Source organism: Tursiops truncatus, chromosome 1 (genome assembly GCF_011762595.2).
Source record: "Tursiops truncatus isolate mTurTru1 chromosome 1, mTurTru1.mat.Y, whole genome shotgun sequence".
Taxonomy (NCBI): domain Eukaryota; kingdom Metazoa; phylum Chordata; class Mammalia; order Artiodactyla; family Delphinidae; genus Tursiops; species Tursiops truncatus.
This window is the reverse complement of record NC_047034.1, coordinates 155077309-155097979: the sequence shown is the minus strand read 5'-3', so window position 1 is coordinate 155097979 and position 20671 is coordinate 155077309. Positions and strand designations below refer to the sequence as shown.

At 57.7% G+C, this 20671-nt stretch overlaps 1 protein-coding gene across 1 annotated transcript in view; it reads right to left on the bottom strand.

Annotated features, from left to right (window-relative positions):
• Positions 1–555: 555 nt before the first annotated feature.
• The window catches only part of COL8A2 (collagen type VIII alpha 2 chain), a 23250-nt gene continuing 3134 nt past the window's right edge, over positions 556–20671 (bottom strand). The window contains exons 2-3 of the mRNA XM_004312119.4: positions 5432–5648; positions 556–4816 (exon numbers count right to left, since the gene is read on the bottom strand). Coding sequence (XP_004312167.3) covers positions 2898–4816; positions 5432–5630 — 2118 coding nt within the window. The 5' untranslated portion in view covers positions 5631–5648 and the 3' untranslated portion in view covers positions 556–2897. The remainder of the gene's footprint in view (positions 4817–5431; positions 5649–20671) is intronic.

The window sequence follows — 20671 nt, the reverse complement described above, 5'->3', positions numbered from 1 at the left end:
GGATCCTGAGCCAGCTGTCATGCTCCACTACCCTTGAGAGCTTGCAGGAATGTTCCAGGGAAGCTTGATCCGTCTCCCCTAGCTCCAGCCACTGCCTCACTTTGCTTTCTTAAAATGCCTCTTGGCATTTACTTGGTGCAGAGCCTCGGCAGCTTCAGAGAATCAAGCATTTCTGATGCGGTGGTGACAGAACCCCTGGCTGGGAGGAATGCACGCTCCTCGAGAGGGTGCAGAGCAAGAGCCCCAGAGAGCTCCCTGGGTGCTTCATGAAATCCAGAGGCTCGAGACACCTCTGAATCAACGCCAGTTTCAGCACAGGGCTGTTTATTCAACAGGCTTTATTGAGATTGTGTCAATACAGTCAATACCGTTGTTTTTCTTTTCAAAAAGAAGTCCCATTTTCTTTGATTCCCCAGTGCATTTTTCCCCGAATCTTCTGTGACACAGGGTACATAATAGGTATGTAGAGAACTAAGCTCCTACACCAGGTTAGAAATGAAATTACTAACGGAAAACATTTAAACCTTAATCTTAAAAAAAAATGAGGAATCAATATAAAAATGCACAAGGTAATGTAGTTTTCATTGTTAAAACCTGACATAGTTTATCAAAGCTAGTCAGTTAAGTGGACACCTGGAAATCCCATAAATATTTCGGAAGCACCACCCACCTCTCCCCAAAGGCTTCAGGAATGACATTTAGCAGAAACTCAGTTCTGTGAAACAGCATTTTTTCTTTTTTTTTGGCTCCCTGTACCCTCCTCAGGGCCCTGGGCTCCCACTAGGACCTGATGCATTTCCGCCCGACAGAAGCCTCCCTAACAGGTCAGATGGCAGCGGCTTTGACCCAGGAAGGAGGCTGAGCAGATGGCTCCCCGAGGTACGACTTGAGACTTAGTACCCGTGGGGGCCGATGAATAAGAAACCCACCAGGAACCGTAGCCACAACCTGCTCTTGAAGTGCCACTTGGGCAGATTTGGGTTTTTGTCTCTCCTTTTGCAAGTTAAAGCAAGTAAACGGTCTGCTCTGTTTGGAGAAGTTGTGGCCAGGCGATGGGCCTGAGGAGCCACAGAGTCACAAGTCGGGAGTCAGTGGCATGAAGAACCCAGGGGCAGGACGGGAATAAAGACGCAGGCCTACTAGAGAATGGACTTGAGGACATGGGGCGGCGGGGAAGGGTAAGCTGGGATGAAGTGAGAGAGTGGCATGGACATATATACACTACCAAATGTAAAATAGCTAGCTAGTGAGAAGCAGCTGCATAGCACAGGGAGATCAGCTCAGTGCTTTGTGACCACCTAGAGGGGTGGGATAGGGAGGGTGGGAGGGAGAGAGATGCAAGAGGGAAGAGATATGGGGACATATGTATATGTATAGCTGATTCATTTTGTTATACAGCAGAAACTAACACACCATTGTAAAGCAATTATACTCCAATAAAGATGTTAAAAAAAGAAAAAAAAGAAGTCAGTGGCCAGTCTCCTTCCTCAACATGGGAAGGAAGGCTGGCATGGGCCAGAGCTGGAGCAGGTTCACGCTGGGTCCTCAGCTCTATCCACTCGGCTTGAACTAGCGGCTGAGGGCATGGGAGGGGGTCCTGTCTGTTTCCTGCAGGGTGGAGCTCTGATTGGGGAAAATGGCAGAAACATCCAACTCATTCCAAACGGGCCTGTTGGCACCCTTTTTCTCAGGGCCTCATCCTCCTGGGCCTTAATCCTGCCTAGGACAGGAAATTGGAACCAGAGGGTGAAGGAGAAGCCCCAGCAGACTAACCCCTGTAGTCGACACACACCCATCATATGGCTATTAAGAAAAAGCGGGCGGTGGCCTTCATCCCCAAGCTTGTGTGCACCTTGTTCTGAGGGCAAACAAGAAGCTCTCTGCCTTGGGGATACTGGGGTTGGGGGTGGCAAGGATCCCTTACAATTTTGTCTGAGAAAATCAGCCCTCCCCCAGCAGGTGAAAGGAGAGAAAGGGAGGAATACTCATGTTCGCTGACTGCCCATCCTGCCTCGTGCCCGCCTGTGGCGGTCCCTAGGGGCCTGGGTGGCTGGCCTCATGATGAACAGAGCCAGAGCTGGTGGAGGCAGCCTGGTGGATGGAGACGAAGGTGAAGAGCTGCCATCCTGCCTCAGACCCATGCCCCTACCCCTCACAAACCACCGTTCCCCATGGCTGCAGCCTGAGCAGTGAAGGGGGGTCGGCACTTCCTGGGAGCCTGAAGGAGGGGCCACACGCCTGTACCTGCCAGGGACAGGCCTGATGCCACCGCCCCACTGCTAGGGTGGCAGTCCTGACAGGGTGTCCACTGGCCACCTCGATGGTCCCCCTCCTCTCCCTTCCCCTGGAGAGAAACAAAAACTCTTCAGGGGACCCACCGTCTTATGCTGGAGGTCCCGCGCGGGGCAGCCAAGAACTGAGGGAGGCCCTGCCCCCTTCCTTGAGCAGGGGCCGTCTGTGGGCAGGCAGGAAGGGCAGGGCTGCGAAGATGTCTCCCCGGGGGAATGGGTGGGGGAATTCAGTCCCCTCTCAGCTCTGACTCGCACAGCAGCAGCATCCTTCGCCGCCCAGCAGGGCCCAGCACTCACGGGGGCCAGGGGTCTCCACCAGCTGGGCAGAACGTCCTGGGGCCCTGCCTGCAGGCCAGGCAGGGCAGGAGAGGGGGCACAACCCTGACGCTGCACAGACACTCGGGGGAGAGGAACGCAGGCCACCTTCTTCCAGAAACCACCTCAGCCTGCGCGGAGGGAGAAACCCAGTCAGTCTCCTCGGGCCAAGGCCGCGGCTGCCTTTGCTCCCGCCTCTGTTTGGCCTTTGGTTTTTTCTTTAAATGGAGGTTCTTTGTAAGTGAGAAGGTCTCTCTACCGCTAAAGAGGAGGAGGCCGGGGCAGCATGGGTTATGTGGGGCACAGCAAGAATCCTGAAAAGGAGGAGTGGATGTACTCGGTGGAGTAGAGGCCATTGGCCTGGTCCGAGGGCATCTGCACCCAGACCTGGTCGTTGGGCCGCAGCTGGAGCACAGCCCCCCCAGACGCCTGGTCCAGGTAGCCCTTCTTGTACTCATCATAGGTGTAGGTGGCTGGCACGTTGTTCTTGTACAGGGCCACCCACACGTTGGTGCCCTTGACGTGCACGTGGTAAGCAAAGTAGTAGACCCCGCCCACGGGGCAGGTGAAGATGCCGGTGGCCGGGTTGTAGCCACTGTGGCCATTGTAGAGGGTCCGGTCAAACTTCACAGGCATGCCTGAGGCGGGGAAGGGCGAGGTGAGCACAGCGGTGAAGGCGGGCGTGGCATGGGCCGACAGCTCGCCCAGCCCAAACCGGGGCTTGGTCCCCTTGCCCAGCACAGCTCCTTGCACGCCGCCATTGGGCAGGTGCAGGCCGGCGATGCCAGTCTCATCGAAGGCCCCAGGTGCACCAGGGGGCCCGGGAGGTCCGGGAGGCCCAGGAGGGCCCGTGAGTCCTGGGGAACCTGGGACCCCAGGAGGCCCTGTAGGCCCAGCCATGCCAGGTTCTCCCACTTTCCCCTCTCCAGGGGCCCCCGGCAGGCCTGGTTCACCCTTCAGGCCTGGCAGACCCTGCGGCCCGATAGGGCCAGTCGGACCTTGGAGTCCTGGGATTCCAGAAGGGCCTCTCAGGCCAGGCTGCCCAGGGAGCCCCAAGTCACCCTTCTGCCCCAGGGCTCCTGCCACCCCTGGTCCTCCAGGGCGGCCCGTGAAACCTGGCTCGCCTTTGGGCCCAGTCGGTCCAGGAGGTCCATGAGCCCCTGGAAGCCCCCTCTCTCCTGGGAGCCCAGGTTTCCCAGCCAGGCCACTAGGCCCCTGGTCACCCCGAATGCCAGGCACTCCTGGGGGTCCTCCAGGCCCCATCTCCCCCTTAGGCCCCAGGGGCCCACGTCGGCCAGGTAGCCCTGCAGACCCCGGAAGTCCAGGGGGGCCCCCAAGGCCCTGTGGTCCCTGTTCCCCTGGCTCCCCATCCTCACCTGGCTCGCCCCTGTCCCCCAAGAGCCCCGGGACCCCAGCTGGGCCCCTGTCCCCCTTGGGACCTGGCAGCCCTGGCATCCCATAGCCAGTGGGGCCTATCAGGCCAGGAGGGCCCCGGGTGCCTGGCTCCCCTTTGGCCCCTCGTGGGCCCTGTGGCCCTGGCACCCCTGCTGACCCTGGTACCCCCATACCATCCAGCCCAGGGGGCCCTTTTGGGCCCAAAGCTCCTGGCTCCCCCCTGGGTCCTGGCAGCCCAGGAGGCCCAGACTCACCCTTATCTCCAGGGGCCCCAGGAAACCCATCCAAACCTGGTTTGCCCAAGCCAGCTGGACCAGGGAGACCAGGGGGTCCGGGGGCACCCCCCTGGCCTGGGGCTCCAGGAAGCCCTGGTTGGCCCACTCCATTTTCACCCTTGAGGCCTCGATCACCCGGGGGCCCAGGCTCTCCCTGGGGCCCTGGCTCCCCCCCAAATCCTGGGGGCCCTGGCACCCCCTGAGGACCTGGTTTTCCAGGGACAGCAATGCCTGAGGGCCCAGGTAGGCCAGGGGGCCCTGGGGGCCCCCGGAGGCCCTGGTCCCCTCGTATCCCTGGCTCCCCCCGAAGCCCCGGCTGCCCTGGTGGGCCAACCTTGCCTGGAAGCCCTGGGGGACCAGCCTTGCCCATCCGGGAGAAGCCAGGGGGGCCAGCGGGTCCAGGCTGCCCATGTAGCCCTGGTTTTCCAGTGCCTGGTTTTCCTGGGAAGCCAGGAGGGCCAGGGGGACCCCGCGGTCCGGGTTTTCCTGGGGGACCAGGCTCTCCTTTCAGGTCCATTGGCAACAGCGGTAGAGGCATTTCTGAGAGAGAAAGAGAGAGAAGGGGTCAGTCAGGGGCCTGAACAGTGGGAACAGGGGACCCATCTTCCCACTCCCCATACCAGCGTGTGGTGCAACTTGAGAAGACAAGGTTCTGTATCTGTTCATGAAGACCAGTCCCGTCCTCCCCCTCCCTGCTCTCATGGAAGATGGAATTTAGGCGGTTCAGTGGCCACCTTGGGAACCGCAGGGTATCCACACCCAGGGCTCTTAGCACCCAACCCACCCAGACTAGGCCTTCCCTAAGAGCTTCTCATCCCTGCCTGACCGGGGTGGAGTGGCCACCAGGTGGCACCAGCATCCCTCCTTAGAGCCGATCTGAGCCGCCCCGCCCTCCCCACTTCCCCACAAACCTTCCCGCCCCACCCTCTACCTAAAGACCATCTCCGCCAGCCAGCGGCACCCCACTTCCCCACCCCACTTCTGCACCCGCCCCGGACCAGCATCAGGAAGAAAGTGGAGATGGGAAAGTCTTTGGTGGGGATTGAGGGGCTGTGGCCGGAGGCGGGGGCGCCTGGGAAGAGCTGGTGGAGGTCGGGAGGCAGGGAGTTGGGGGTCAGGACTGTCCGGGGCGGGGCGGGGCGGGGAGGTGCTCACCCAGGTATTGGCCCTTGCCCTCGCGGAAGGGCGGCCCCACGGGTCCTTTGTGCATGGGCTGCACGTACTGCACCGGCGGGTAGCCCGCTGCCCCGGCGGCTCCACCGCTGGCGGCCGCCCTCAGCCCGCACCCCAGCACCAGCAGCAGCAGCAGCAGAGGTGGCGGCAGCGAAGACAGGGACGTCAGAGCCCCCCGCATGGCGTCCTTAGGCTTTTGCTGCAGGGAGGAACGAGAGGGGCCATCAAGCCAGCCCATGGGTACGTTGGCAACGGGCCCAGGGACTCACAAAAAGATCAGGATTTAGATATTATTCACAAGCAATTCTCAAAGTCTCAGAGTCTCTCCTAATCCTGCCCATAGCTCTCTATCGCCGCCCCCCCAAGTCTACCGAGGACCCCTCCCTGGACAGTAGCCTCCCCCTAACTATTCACTTGGCGGCCAGATGCTCTTCCAGAGCATCTCTAACCTTGGCACAGCTCTGCCAGAAACTGTTTGGTGATTACACCCACTACCATGTGCTGGGCTGGCTCTCTGCCAGCCAGGGGCTAAGCTCTCTAGAGATGGAAGCTCACTTAATCCTCCTAACACTTTAACGAGGTATTGTTATTGTCATCCCCATTTTCCAGATGACAAAACTAACGCAGAGGTCTCTAGGAAGCAGACTGGGGTTTTTTTATTTTTATTTTTTGGCTGCACTGGGGCTTGGTTGCAGCAGGCAGGCTTCTTAGTTGTGGCATGGGAACTCTTAGTTGCGGCATGCATGTGGGATCTAGTTCCCTGACCAGGGATCGAACCCAGGCCCCTGCATCGGGAGCGTGGATTCTTTTTTTTTTTAACATAAATTCATTCATTTGTTTATTTTTTTTTGGCTGCATTGGGTCTTCGTTGCTGCGCGCAGGCTTTTCTCTAGTTGTGGCGAGAGGGGGCTACTCTTCGTTGTGGTGCGCCGAGCACGGGCTCTAGGCACGGGGGCTTCAGTAGTTGTGGCTCGCGGGCTCTAGAGCGCAGCCTCAGTAGTTGTGGCGTACGGGCTTAGTTGCTCCTCGGCATGTGGGATCTCCCGGACCAGGGCTCAAACCCATGTCCCCTGCACTGGCAGGCGGATTCTCAGCCACTGCGCCACCAGGGAAGCCCTGGGAGCGTGGAATCTTAACCACTGTGACACCAGGGAAGTCCCAGAACTGGGATTTGACTAAGGTCTCTCTGACCTCACATTATGTTGATGCCCTTCTGGGGCTCCCCACTGCCTTCAGGATCAAGTCCTTTGTGGGAATTCCCTGGCAGTCCAGTGGTTAGGACTCCGTGCTCTCACTGCCAGGGGCCCAGGTTCAGTCCCTGGTCGGGGAACTAAAATCCCGCAAGCCGTGTGGCCAAAAATCAATTGATTAAAAAAAAAAAAAAAAAAGGGCTTCCCTCGTAGCACAGTGGTTAAGAATCTGCCTGCCAGTGCAGGGGACACGGGTTCGAGCCCTGGTCCGGGAGATCCCACATGCAGTGGAGCAGCTAAGCCCGTGCGCCACAGCTACTGAGCCTGCGCTCTAGAGCCCGTGTGCGAAAACTAGTGAAGCCTGCGCACCTGGAGCCTGTGCTCTGCAACAAGAGAAGCCACCACAATGAGAAGCCCGCGCACAGCAACAAAGAGAAGCCCCCGCTCGCCGCAACTAGAGAAAAGCCTGCGCGCAGCAATGAAGACCCAATGCAGACAAACATTAAAAAAAAGTCCTTGGTGCCCAGCATGGCGTTCAAAGCCTTTTAAATCTAATCACCTAGTGGGTGCCTGCCTATCACCTGCCACCCCTTTCTCTGCCTCTCCCCTCCCCCATACCTTTGCCCCAGACACCAGGCAGCCTCACACTTCCGGGCCTTTGTACCTGCTATTTCTCTGCCTGCAGTGTTCTTCCTCTCTCCAACTCGTCCTTCAAGGCCCAGGGAAGCTGTCATCCCTTCCTCTATAGAGTTAACCCCTCACTCCTGTGTCCCGATCTAGCCCTGTCACAGCATTTAGCTCAGCTCTGAGAACAAGGCCTGGGTTGGGAAGAAGCACAGGCTCCAGCTTTGGATGGCCAGCCTGAGTCCTCCGCTCACCAGCTGGGGGAGCCTGGGCAAGAGGTTTCCACTCTGTGAACCTCAGCTTCCTCATCTGTAAAATGGAATAACACGTCCACACAAAAACGTGTACATGAATGTTCATGGTGACATTATTCGTAACAGTCACAAAGTAGAAACAACACAGATGTGCACCCACTGATGAATGGATGGTGTGGTATATCCAGGCAACGGACTGTCATTCAGCAATAAAAAGAAGGGAGATACTGATAAATGCTACAATACAGATGAATCTTGAAAACATTATACCAGGTGAAGAATCCAGTCACAAAATCATATTATCTAATTCTATTTGTATGTTCAGAATAGGTAAATCTATAGAGACAGAAAGTAGATAGATGAGTGGTTGCCTAGGGCTGGGGGGGTGGAAATGGGGAGTGACTGCTAATGGGCACAGGGCTTCTATCAGGGGTGATGAAAACGTTCTAAATTGCTTGTTGTGATGGTTGCACAATGCTGTGAATACCTTAAAAAAAACATTGATTCGTACACTTTAATGAACCAATTGTATGCTATGTGAATTGTATCTCAATAAAGTTCTTTTTAGAAAAAGCTAGGCTAGGGAATCTCCTAGTGGTCCAGTGGTCAGGACTCTGCACTTCCACTGCTGGGGGCCCGGGTTCGGTCTCTGATCGTGGCCAAAAATATAAAATAAAACAAATTAAAAAAAAAATTTTTTTTTTTAAAGCTAGGCTAACCACCTGCTTCTCAAGGCTGCTGTGATGATTAGAGATATCACAGTGCCTCACGGCAAGCACCCATCAATATCTGCACAGTGGACTAGCCTGGCATTTCACACGCCCCAGGAAAGTCTCACTTGCCCTGGCATCCCTGCTCCCGGCTCCCCTCACCCCACCCAGGGGCCTCTCCACACCTGCGCCTGCCCGGGCGCAGGAGGGAGTGCGGGCGCGTTGTGCACACTCAGGGATGCACGTGGGGCTGAGTCTGGAGCTGCAGTGCGGTGTTCCTCCAAACTCAGTATCACTCAGGGCTTTGCAGGAACGAACGCGGGACTCCGGAGAAGGTCGGTGAAGCTGCCAGCCCAGCTCTGCCATAACCTCTCTGTAACCCTGGGCGGGTCGTTCAGCCTCCCTCAGCCCCAGCATAATAGTAACCCCTGTGACCTACGGGCTCACGTGCCAGGCGGGGCTTCACCAGCTTCACATCACTAACCCTCTTAATGACCCCCCACCAGCTCCTACAATAATAATCCCCTATTCTATAGACGTAGAAGCAGAAGCTTAGACTAAGCATCTTGCCCAGAACACCTTCCCTCGACACAGGCCGCCTGCTCTGTCCGCACCATAATTGGTGCTGGGCCTCGAGAGGCCACAGGGTGCAGGCCTGGCACTCAGCTGCTGCCGATGGAAGCTCCGGCCATGCACTGCCCTGACGTTTGTTGGACATTCCATCCCCGTGCAGCCCTGCGAGGCTTGTCGGCCCTGTTTTACAGATGAGGAAACCGAGATGCTGTCAGAGCCTAAACCCAGGCAGTCTGACTCTTGAGCCCCAATCTCTAACCACCACACCACGCGTCCTCTCCGGAGAGGGGGAAGGGCCCTCCTGCACTTGCCACCCGAGCTGGGGGGGCTGTTAGGGTGGAGGTGGTGCTCACACAGCACAGAGCCAGGATGTTCTGCCTGGTAGGGGGGCAGAGGGTTGGGGGAGCAGGTGGAGGGGCAGAGCTCGCAGCAGGAAGCAGGGGGAGGGGAGGGAGCAGCTCTGGCCTGGGTAGGCCAGAGGCCGAGGTCGCGGCACCACCACAGGAGGACTCAAGAGAACCCTGGCTCTGGGGAGCCCTGGTCCCCTTCCCATGCTGAGTTGAGACCTCACTAGGCGTGGGGGGGTGATGGAGGGTGCAGGCAGCCTCAGGCTCAGCTGGGAGGGTGTCTGGGGTGGGAAGAACTGTGGAGGAGCACAGGCAGGCCGGGCGCCAGAGGAAGAGCCCCCAGTCCACTCAGGAGCCCGGGCAGGGGCAGGGCCCCCTGCCAGCTGCCCACTTTTCTTTCCTCCTTGGCACGGTGGATCTCCAGGAAGCGTCCGCACCCTACACCCTGTGGCTCCCTGAACTTGACCCATCCCAGCACTGCCAGCATCGTGGAGGTGGGGCAGATCTGCTGCAGGACCCCAGAGCAGGTGTTTCCTCTGGAGGGAGGGGTGTCTGAGTGAGGATGACAGCTCACACCACTGGTTGGGCACCGCCTAAGTGCTGCATATTCTGCATTTAACTCCCACAAGGTCCCTGGGAAAAAGGAACTATTGTGCTTCCTCTTTCTATAGGTGAGGAGTCTGAGGCTGGGACAAGGACAGTGATGTGCCCACTGGCTACAGCTGGCAGCCAGGATCTGAGCGGAGGTCTGTTAAGAACCTGAGCTCTTAACCGCTGGGACAGACTGCCATGGGGGAGGGAGTGGGGGAGAGTGCGCCAGAGAGCACAAGCTAGACAGAGAGAGAAGCAAACTGAGAGAGAGAGTCTCTCTTCCAGCTCCAAGCTGCCTGTGGGTTTGAGGAGGGAAAACTTGCTCTAGCTCTTAGAGGGGAGGTGGCTATGCCACTCCAGGTGGGGGGCTTGGCCAGAGAAGGGGCTGAGAATTGATGGCCCTGGAATGGTGCGACGTGGCAGCCCAGGTGGGAGGGACTGCCCCCCAATGCCGGCCACCGTCAGAGCCGAGGGTGCCTGGGCGCCCCTGAGCCCCTGCTCACTGCCACCCCTCCCCCCCCACTGCAGGCTCCGCAGGCTCTCTGGCCTCTGTACGTTCATTTCACCCTACTGCTTCTCCACCTCCTAACTCTTCCTCATTCTTGGACATCCTGGACGCCTACTGGATGCCTTTCCCCGGGCTCCTCTGACACCTGCAGGTCTCCCTCACAGCTCTTGTTTCCCTCTTTGGCTCTTCTGCTCTCTCCCCGCCACATTCCCCCGACTCCATGACCAGCACAGGACTTGGATGGCACACAGAGATGCTCCATGTTTGATGAGCTCAATTTGCCATCAGATTTAATGATCACACCAGTAACTCACTCCAGGAAGCATCCAGGACTTCGCACAGACACATGTCACACGGCCCTGGGAGCCCCCTCCCTAGGCCAGATGCGCTTATCTGTTGGCTAGAATGGGAACGGGTGGGACATCCCCGTGGCCTCAATCAAGGATCTTCAGCTAAGAACTGCCTGCGCAGGGAGTAGAGGCACACACGGAGGAACAGCTGTGATCCATTTGCTTCCTCCTGGTCTCCCCGTGAGGAATGGCGGCCAAGCAGGGGTGTCAGGGGTTGGCGGAGGGCCCTGAGGCTCAAGCCTGGCTCTGCTGGGTGACCTTGGGCAGTCCATCACCCTCTCTGGTGACCTCTTAGGAAGGAAGGCAGGAGCCAGGGCAGCTGGGAAGGGGCTGGGCTGGCAGGGGCAGGAGATGGGATGCAAAAGGAGACGGTAATTCAAGGGATGGAGCGGTGGCGGCAGCAGGGTAGACGCGGTGTTTGGACAGCTGCAAGTCCTTAGCGGGGATTTCCCCCCTTTTCAACAAATCCCCGTAAAACAGCATTTTGTCCAAGTCAGCGTTTTGTGGCAGCCTGGGCCTCCTCCAGGGGCGGCCGAGGAGGTTGGCTGGGAGCAGGTAGCGCTCCAGGGTCTTTCAGACCAATGGAGAGGGGAGGGGAATGGACCCCAGCAGGAAGAAGAAGCGCATGAAGACAGACCCCTCTCTCCCTGGACAGGGCTTTGGGAGGGGAAGGGGCATCAGCAGCAGTGACTCCTCCCCACCAGTCCCCTCTCAAAGGGTCCTGTCCCAGGGGGCGGCCAGCAGAGGGGGCCCAGGTGATTCCATGGAATTTAAGGGCCTGCCTACTCCCCATCCCATTTTACACGTGAGCTATCAGAGGTCCAGATAAAAAGGGGAGCCTGAGGGTGGGGCGCAGGCTCCCGACAGACCGTGCAGGGGTGTGGCTAGTGTGGCCCTGGCAGCACCCCCACCTCACCCCACCCCACCCCCGGTGGGTGGATGGAACGCGGCTCTGTGCAGGCTCCCGCTGCTCCAAGCCCCCAACCCCAGAAGGGCGGCTGCAGCTGAGGAAGCCTCGGGGAGCTGAGGCAGCCCGGGGCCTGGCCAAACCACAGGTATGTTATGAGACGCTTCCTGTTGTGGAGACATTTCTGCGGGATCGGCTGCCCCACTTGCTCCCCCGGTGCCTCCTGCCTCCCCACTCGTCCAGCCTCGCTCTGTTCTGTCCCTGGGTCTCTGGCCCTGACTCATTTCTCTCTGTCTCTCTCTCTCTCTCTCCAACCCGGTCACTGCCACTTCAACAGGTGAGCAGCATTTCTTGCTCAGGCTCTCCCTATCAGGGATCCAGCCCTGGGGGGCCCTAAGGCCCTCTAGGTCCCGGCAGCCCCTGAACTCCCATTTCAGCAAAGCTACTTACCGGCTGGGTGATCTTGGGCAAGTGACTTAACCTCTCTGAACCTCGGTGTCCTCATCTGTGAAAGGGTTAACTGAGATGGTCTAAGCCATCAGCCCCTCCATGCGGCTTTGTCCTGTTACCCCGGTGGCCAGAAAGTCCTCCCTTCAGTCTAACCTCAGTTCCTCCTGCTGCAAAGCAACATCTCCTCCAACCCTTGAAAACCTCAGGTGACTTGCCGCCAAAGGCCAGCACCTTGTGAATTTGCCTAAAGTCAAATTTCTGGCCTGCTAGGCCTTTTCCCTAACCAGCCCTGAGATGACACCGAGCAGGGGTCACACAGCCTGCTCAGGACAAGGATGGAGTTATGCATCTTGGAGAGGAGCAGAGGAACTGCCCTCCTCCCTCACTGGGCATGATGCCCACCCTCACTGCTGAGCAGGGTGGCTCCAGACTTCTCCAGGGTTCCTGAGCCTCCCAGCCCCCCCACCTCTCTCCCGGCTTGCAGAGATCAGAGAGCCCTTCCCCGTCCCCCTCTCCTGAGTCTCAGAGGAAGGGGGTCCTGTCTCCCACTCAAGGCCCCGGGCCCCTCCACACCTCTTCCTCTTCCTCGGGGACCTCTCGCTCTCTGTGGATGCCTCCCCCAGTCTCCAGTCTCTCCATCCCACATCTACACAGGCCTCACCCCCGCCCCTGGCCACCTCATCTCTTTCCAGCCCTTCTCAGCCAAGCTTCTCAAAAGAACTGTCTCTACCCCTCACCCTCTCACCTCGTGTTTCCTTCTCGCCAGCACTGACTCCCGCCTTGTGACCCTGCTTTCCTCCTTCCTGGAAAGGCTCTTCCTCAGATTCTTCTCTGCTCCTTCCCTCTGCCCACTCTGCAGACCCAGGCTTGCCCCAAGGAGCTGGCTCAGGCCTCTTCTCTTCTCTCTGGATGTTTCTCCTGCAGTTTCCAGCTCTCCCCAGCTCCCACAGTTCCAATCCCATCACCAAGGACTCCCACATCTGTTTCCAGCTACCTCTCTCCTGAGCCCCAGACTCCTGGGGCTGACTATGAGCTAAGCATTTTCGCCTGGCTGTCCCTCATACACCTCCACCCAAACTGCTGTCACTACCTTCTCCCCTATTACTTGCTTCTCCCCCACTCCCTGTTGCCCAGGCCAGAAATCTGGACGTCACTTCTGACACTTCTGACCCTTCCTTCCTTACATGGAATCTCTCTAGCCTATACCATGCCTTAGCACAATTAGAAAAGGCTACCCCTCCTTCCAGCCAACTCAGGCCTTACTCATTGCCTTTCCCCGAGTGCCCTTGAACAGTAACCAACCTGCACAACTGTACATGACAGCCCTGTTCCTTTACCCTCAAACCCCCAATCCAGTCTTATGGACTCTGTCTTCTCTACTTCTGGGTATGTGACATGCCCACCTGTGTCCCTTCCTCTGTGTCTCTGTGTCGCTGAATCCAGGTCCTCACCTGCCTGTGTGTCTGAGGCATCTCCTGGTGTGTCTCTCTCCTCCTATCTCTGTGTCGCCATCCCATTTGTCTTCCCACCTCTGTGACCCTGTCTTTCTCTGTTGTCTCTCTCTGTCCTCTCTTGTTCCTTGTACCTAGATCCTGTCAGAGTTCCAGGTTCTGAAATCTCTAGCTGTTGGTCACTTGATGGGAGCCTCTAGAAGGCCAGCACTTATGGCTTTAATGTTAATGTCAGGTCTGGGGCTGACCACCGTGGACGATCCACAAGCAGCCCCACAAGGTCTGGGTGGAGACTTGCGGGGCCCAGAGCCCATGAGCTGAGCTCACTGTCCTACAGGCCACTGGGACTCTGAACCCCTCAAATTTAAATATGCAGGCATGAGGACTGCTCCAAAGCCAAAGGGCTGCCTGGAACCTGGGAGCTGGCGAGGTGGGGGGAGGTGATCAGGCTGGGACAAGGCCGCCTGGAGGACACCTTATCATCCAGGTTAATGGCAGGACAGGAGTGCTGCCCTCTTCACACCTTGTCTACCCAACCAGGCTTCAAGAGTCCTAACATCCCTCACCTCTGCAGGTGAGGCTCCCAGACCACAGGGGACCTCCATTTGCAAAGCAGCATTGGAAGGAGGTTTGAAGGACAGAGGAGAGTTCAACATACTCATAGGCGCAAGTGATGGTGGAATATTCCAAACTGAGAGCAGAGCAAAAATCTCGTCAAGGAAGACTGAGGGGCTTCTGGGCTGGGCAGTATCTAAGAGGCAGAGAACCTGTGGTTCTGAAACTTGAGAGCGAGAGAGATTGCCTGGAGATCAAAATAGGGCTTCATCGGCAGGGTTGTTGCAGCCTGGGTGAGGGCCATGGACTCACCCTTAGGGAAATCACCCATGTTCAGGGAGTGAGAGGAGCCCACTGTACCCTGAGCCCCAGCGTCCTGAATCCAGACAACCCAAGCTTTTCGATGTTTCCCTGTACCCACCTGCCTGCCTTTGCCTGAATTGCTCTTTCTTTCTCCTCCAGGCAAACATGTTATTCCTCATTTAAGACCCAGCTCAAATGCCGCCTCCTCCAAGCAGCCTTCCGTGCCTCTCTCAGGCAGAACAGCTCCTCCTCCAGGGCATGTCTTCCCCCAACCCCACCCCATCCCCAGCTGGGGCTCAGCACACTGGCACTTGGAACAGTCTGCAGCCTGTGTGCTCCAGCTCCTGGCCTCTGACAACGCCACCTCCCACCTCCAGACAAGCCTGCAAGATGGCTTCTCATAGGGTCCCTTTTTCTTTGTGGCTCTTCCAGGGTCCTTCTCAGCTCTGGGCTGGAGGGGGCTTGTGGTGAACCTCCCTCCCTGCAGGTAACTAGGTTTACCTCCCAGACCCCCAGCCGCTGCCCATCTCTGAGGCTAGCCACCCCACTACCACCCTGGGTAGGAGCTTCTGGCGGGGCAACAAAGCATCCAGGGAGGTAGGGACAGCCAGGCGGGGGAGATGAACCAGAAGAGGCCCAGCAGTGGACAGGACCCAGGGCAACAGTGTATCCTCAGGCAGGTGGCCAGGAGACCGGCCCTTCCTCGCCGGGGGGCTCAGGCCTCAGCTGGTGCCATTGCTCATTTCCCAGAAGAGGCCTTGAGCTTCTGATCGAGACCGGACACGGGTGGGCCACCGGACCCAGGCACCCCCAGGCTCCAGGCCGAGCCAGGCGGGGCCTTCTCAGCCGCCAGTCCCCCGCCTTCTGTTTCGCATTTGCAGCCTTTTCCGGAGCGCCACCCGCCGCCCGCCGCCCGCTGCCTCCCGACGCCTGCCAAGATTCCTGGGCCTTCGCGGCTTCCCCGCGCAGTGGCGGCAGCTTCGGCATCGGCAGGAGGGGCTGAGCTGGGCAGGGAGCGGGCCCGGCGGGAGCGCGGCCAGGCCACTGCACCCGGGCAGGCCAAGCAAACACGGCCACGCCAAGGAGCCGGGCGAAATAGTTCACAAATGAGAAAAAGCCGCTTCCAAGTTGGGCCGGAGGGAGCTGAGGTCACCTGCCCGCTAGGCCACCCCAAGCCTGGGAGGGGCATCTGCTGCAGCTGGAGGGAGCAAGGGTAGGTAGCGGCAGGCACAGGTCTCATCCAGCTGGGGATGTCAGAGAGCCCTGCCCCCAAATCTAGCTCACCTTTCAGGTCGGAGGGGCCTCTGAAGGTGCCAGCAGAGACAAGGCCTGAGCATGAAAGAGGGAGACAGTGAGGAAGATGCCAGGAGCTGGCGAAGCCTCCTGCGCTAACTCAGCTACCCCAGCGCCTGCCATGGGTCTTTTACCAGGAGCCCCTGCTGGAACATTGGCCCCCAACCTCAGTCTCCTCTCAGGGAGCCAGGTCCCCCCCTCACCAACTCCATTCATTCCATGCACTTAGCAATGCCCATGGGGGACCTGGCCCTGGTTTGATGGAGGTCCTCCTGTCCTAGGGCCCAGGCTGAGGAAGCCCCTTCTGTGGGCCAGGGTCCATACCGGAGAAGTCCCTACACTCTGTCAGGCCCTAAGCTGGGGTGGCCCCTACTATAGACTAGGGTTCCTGCCTGGGGAAGCTCGTACTAGGTAGGGGACCTGAGGCTAGGCCTTGGGACAAAGAAATGGTTCAGCCCCATGCCCTGCCCTGAATTAGCTGGAGGCATCAGACACGTGGCCATCACACAATTGACTAAGGTCTCCAGGCCGTGGGAGTGCAGAGCAGGAAATATTGCCCTCCCTTGAGTTTCCCTGGAAGACTTCATGAAGGAAAGGACATTAAGGCTGGATCCTGAAGGGTGAGTAGGAGTCTGACAGGCAGACACAGTAAGCAAAGGAATTTCAGGCAGTAGGAAGCTGCTTGGCAGATACAGGGACGGTCCAGAAGTGCTGTGGGGCTGAGACGACAAGGATGAGCTGAGAAGCCTCGGGCGACTTAGTGGGGAGCCTTAAATGCTATGCTTGTGTATCTCTGGAAGGCAATGGGGAGCCATGGAGGGTTGTTGAGCAGGGGGAGATGATGTGCTCGCAGCCCTCGATGGCCAGGTCCCCATTTCTGGCTCAACCATGATGCCTGGCTATCATAAGCCCTAGTCCCGGTCACACAGCAGAGCTGGGGCCGTAGTCCAAGCCCAGATATGAATCCTGGGTGGATGGGGAGGGGACGCCTAGCCAGCCCACCTGGCAGGGAGGCCTGCCGGCTGCGTCACTCTCTCCCCCAGCTGCTTGCTTGCCTCTGCCCGCTCCCATGGAAACTCTGACATCCCAGCCCTCTCGTTGCACAAGCAGCCAGATGCCGAAGCCAGCGGCTCCTAAGCCTTCTCTCCAGCTCAGCTGAGCCCTGCCTCCGTCCACGCCCCTCTGACACCATGACCCCAGAGGGGGGTCATGAGGCTACTCTCTCTGAGGGCCCAGACTGGCTGATGGAGCTTGCGTGGGAGGTCCTCACTGGCCAACTTGACCCCAGCTTGTCTGGCCCCAGCCCACACCCTCACCATGAGGCTCAGGGAGGGGAACTGACTTATGTTGGATCTGGGCTTTTGAAAGATGAACATGGATTTAACTGGGTGGTAGTGGGGAGAGGTGATCAGTCCAGGCTAAGGGAATACCATGTGTGAGGGTAGGGAGATGTGAATGCCCTGAACATATTTAGAATAAATAAACGAACTAACTAATCATAGCTAACATTTATTGTACACCTACTATGTGCCAGGCACGGTTCTGGGCTCTTCTCATGAATTATCTCATTTAATCCTCATACCAACCCAGTGAAGTAGGTTCTTCGTCTTTCCTTTTTACAGAGTGGGAAACCAAGAGACAGAGAGGTTAAGTAATTGGCCAAAGGTCACACAGCTCACGAGGGGTAGAGCCTAGGCTGTTGGTGCCAAAGCTTGGGCTCTTAACCTCTCCAAACACAGATGGTTTGAGATGAGAAGGGCCAGCTGGGGTCAGCCTGAGAAATGCCTTAAATATCAGAATCAAAGATCTCCAGCACAGGGACTTCCCTGGTGGTGCAGTGGTTAAGAATCGGCCTGCCAGTGCAGGGGACATGGGTTCGATCCCTGGTCCGGGAAGATCCCACATGCCGCAGAACAGCTAAGCCCGTGAGCCACAACTACTGAGCCTGCGCTCTAGAGCCCGCGAGCCACAACTACTGAGCCCGCGTGGCACAGCTACTGAAGCCCATGCACCTAGAGCCCATGCTCCGCAACAAGAGAAGCCACCAGAGTGAGAAGCCTGCACACTGCAACGAAGAGTAGCCCCCGCTCGCCACAACTAGAGAAAGCCCACGCGCAGCAACAAAGACCCAACACAGCCAAAAATAAAAATAAATTAAAAAAAAAAAGACCTCAAGCACAGCTTAAAGCTGGCTCCCCATCCCCTCCACCCATTAGCCCTTAATAATAATGGTCGCTAAAAATCCCAAGTACATTTTCTGCACCAGACATAGCACTAGGCATGCTCCAGGCATTATTTTTGATCATGCTCTCCCATAACTCTATAAGGCGGGAATTGCTGTCCCATTTCTCTGAGGAGGAGCATTGAGGCTCAGAGAGGTGACATCCATTCTCCAAGGTGACAGGAAGCACTGGGGCTGGGATCTGAACCTTGGGGCTTGCACAGCCCCTAAATGGCCAAACCCCTGTATACTTGGGCTCCCTGGAGACTGCAGCCACGGTTACTTCTCCCCACTTCTCCTCCACCCCCACCTGTGCTGCCTCAACCCAGATGCCAGCACAGCTGGCGACAGAGTGAGCAGCTCCTATGACGGGCCTCAGGGGCCCACTCCAGTTGACCAAGGCTCCCGCGGTCCTACAAAATAGAAGGTGGGGTGGGTGAGTGTGCCAGGGCAGTGCCTGAGCCGACTTCAATGGGACTCTGTTCTTAACCTCCGCCCTCAGCCGCCTTTCCTAATCTCCTCCTGAGCCCCTCCCCTGGCGACATCTCCTCCTTGCACAGAGCCTGCCTCCAGCTAAATCCCAGGCCAGATGTGGGGGGGACAGTCTATACCCCCCTGGCCCCCACCAGCTTTGGCGAGCGCAGGTGCCCAAGGAGATTGGCCAGGACCCCAGGCCTGCTTCCCCATCCCAACTTTCCAACCTGACATGCTGATGGCCATGAGGTGAACAGCTGGCTCCTCCCAGCGGGGGGCTCATGGGAGAAGTCTCCATTTTCTGAGCCCCTACCATGGGCTGGCCCTCGGCTAAGAGTCTTGCCTAAAACATCATGACGGGTTAAGAACCACTCTGGAGCCCAGCCGCTCGCAGTCTTCTCCCAGCCCTGCCTCTTACCAGCAGTGACCTCAGTGGTCTGTGCCTCAGCTTCCTGGTCAATACCATGGGAGCAATTCTTACTTCGCAGAGCACTGGAGAGGATTAGACGCGTTAATTTCATGTAGCCGACTTCAAGCAGTGCTTGGCATAAAGAACATCCAATATATGTTTCCTATTATCATTATCATCATCATCACCATGACGCCTCCCAAAAGCCTGAGGTTAAATTATAAACCCTATTTTACAGATGAAGAAACAGAGGCTCAGAAAGAAGTCATTTGCCCAGGGTCACCAGCCGGCCGGTGGCGGACGATGTCAGTTTGGACTGAAGCTGAATGAGTTCCCAGATAATGAGGACAGCCTTGCAGCTCTCTGGAGCTGAGGCACAGAGAGAGAAAGAGAGAGAGAGAGAGAGAGAGAGAGAGAGAGAGTGTGTGTGTGGGGGGGGGGGGTGGGGAGGGGTCCTCCACTCGCCCCTGTCCTGCCTGACCTCCAGGGGCTCCCCTGCCCAAGCCCCTGCTGCCGCTGCAGGAGGGGGCTCTGCATTCCTGGCTAAGCAGCCGGATTTGCTGTGCTCCAGGAACTATGAAAAGAATGTTTGCCACGAGCTGAGCCCTGGTTGCCTGTCAGAGGCAGCATGGCCTGGAGGGCCCACACAGAGCCGTGTGGCGGCCAGGAGCCGCCACAGCGGGAGGGAAGGAGGCTAGACACAAGAGAGCTTCTGGTTAGTGAGTGCAGTGGATGCTGGATGGGGCTGGGGACCAGTCAACCTCCTGGGGTCTTCCAGGAGGGAGAAACGACCCCCACACACAATCTACATCGGTCCTCCCCACAGGCTCCAAGGAGAGCCGGGCAGGCATTACCGGCATATCACGGATGGGACTATGGAGATCCAGGGAAAGCTCACAGCCAGTGGCAGAATTGGGACCCGTGGCCGGGACCCCTTGCTCCCAGAGGTTGCCAACCCTCACGGGACCCACCAGGACCACAGCGCATTCTGAGATACTAGAAAACACCATGCCAGCCCTCACTGTCCTGGCCCCCCTCCGGGCCTGACCTTCTCATGACTGCTACTCCCCATGTTCCCTGTCCCTCAAAAAAGTACCTTATGTATGAAAATTCCCGGCACACTGTGGACAGATGCTCAACTAAGTTTCCATTCCTTTCCCCGCCAAACCAAGCCCTGTAGAGGGCAGTGACCCGGGAGGTCGGTGGGAAGAACATGAGTTGTACATCCTCACAGACCTGGGAGTGAATCCCAGCTTGGCACTCAGCAAGGGGACGCTTGGCCAGTTTATGGGCCTCTCTGAGCCTCCACTTCTCCCTCTGTTAAATGGGCTACCGACCCTTGCCTTGCTGTAGTGTTACAAGGACTAAATGAGATACGCAAACACAGGCCCTGATACACAGTAGGTGCCCAATAAACTCTTATTGTTACCCTCCCCCAGGGGGACAGAAATAATTGAAATTAGAGAACCTCAGATGACAAGGTTCCCTCCATGCCAGGTTCCTGATGGCCCCTGCTAGGGGAGGGCGGCCTCTGAGAGGAAGGGAAGCCTGAGCCCAGGGTCCTGTCCACAGGACTCAGTTCTGCCACTGGCTGCTATGTGACCTGAGGCAACTTCCTCTCTGAGTCCCCATAATCCCATCCCGGAGATGAGCCGGCAGTGCAGGCATGGCTCTCTCCAGGAGGCAGTAACCCTCTGCCACCCACTTCTTCTGCCCTCCAAGAGCCAGAAATCTCAGCCTGCGTGGGGACAGTCACTTCTCAATTCAGAACTTTCCAAGAATCTGAATAGAAGCAGGGCCAGGCCCTCCCCATTCTCTTCCCAGGATCCAACCAGAGAGGTGTAACAGACTCTGATCAGAAGTCTGGGTGAAAGTTTTTGGCACTGCACCCGGATCGTGTGTGACCTCAGACCACTCCTCACCTCTCTGCAGGCAAAAGGACCCTGGTGACAAGTATTAGCATTCCCATTTTATAGATGAGGACTCTGAGGCACAGAGATGGGAAGTCCCTT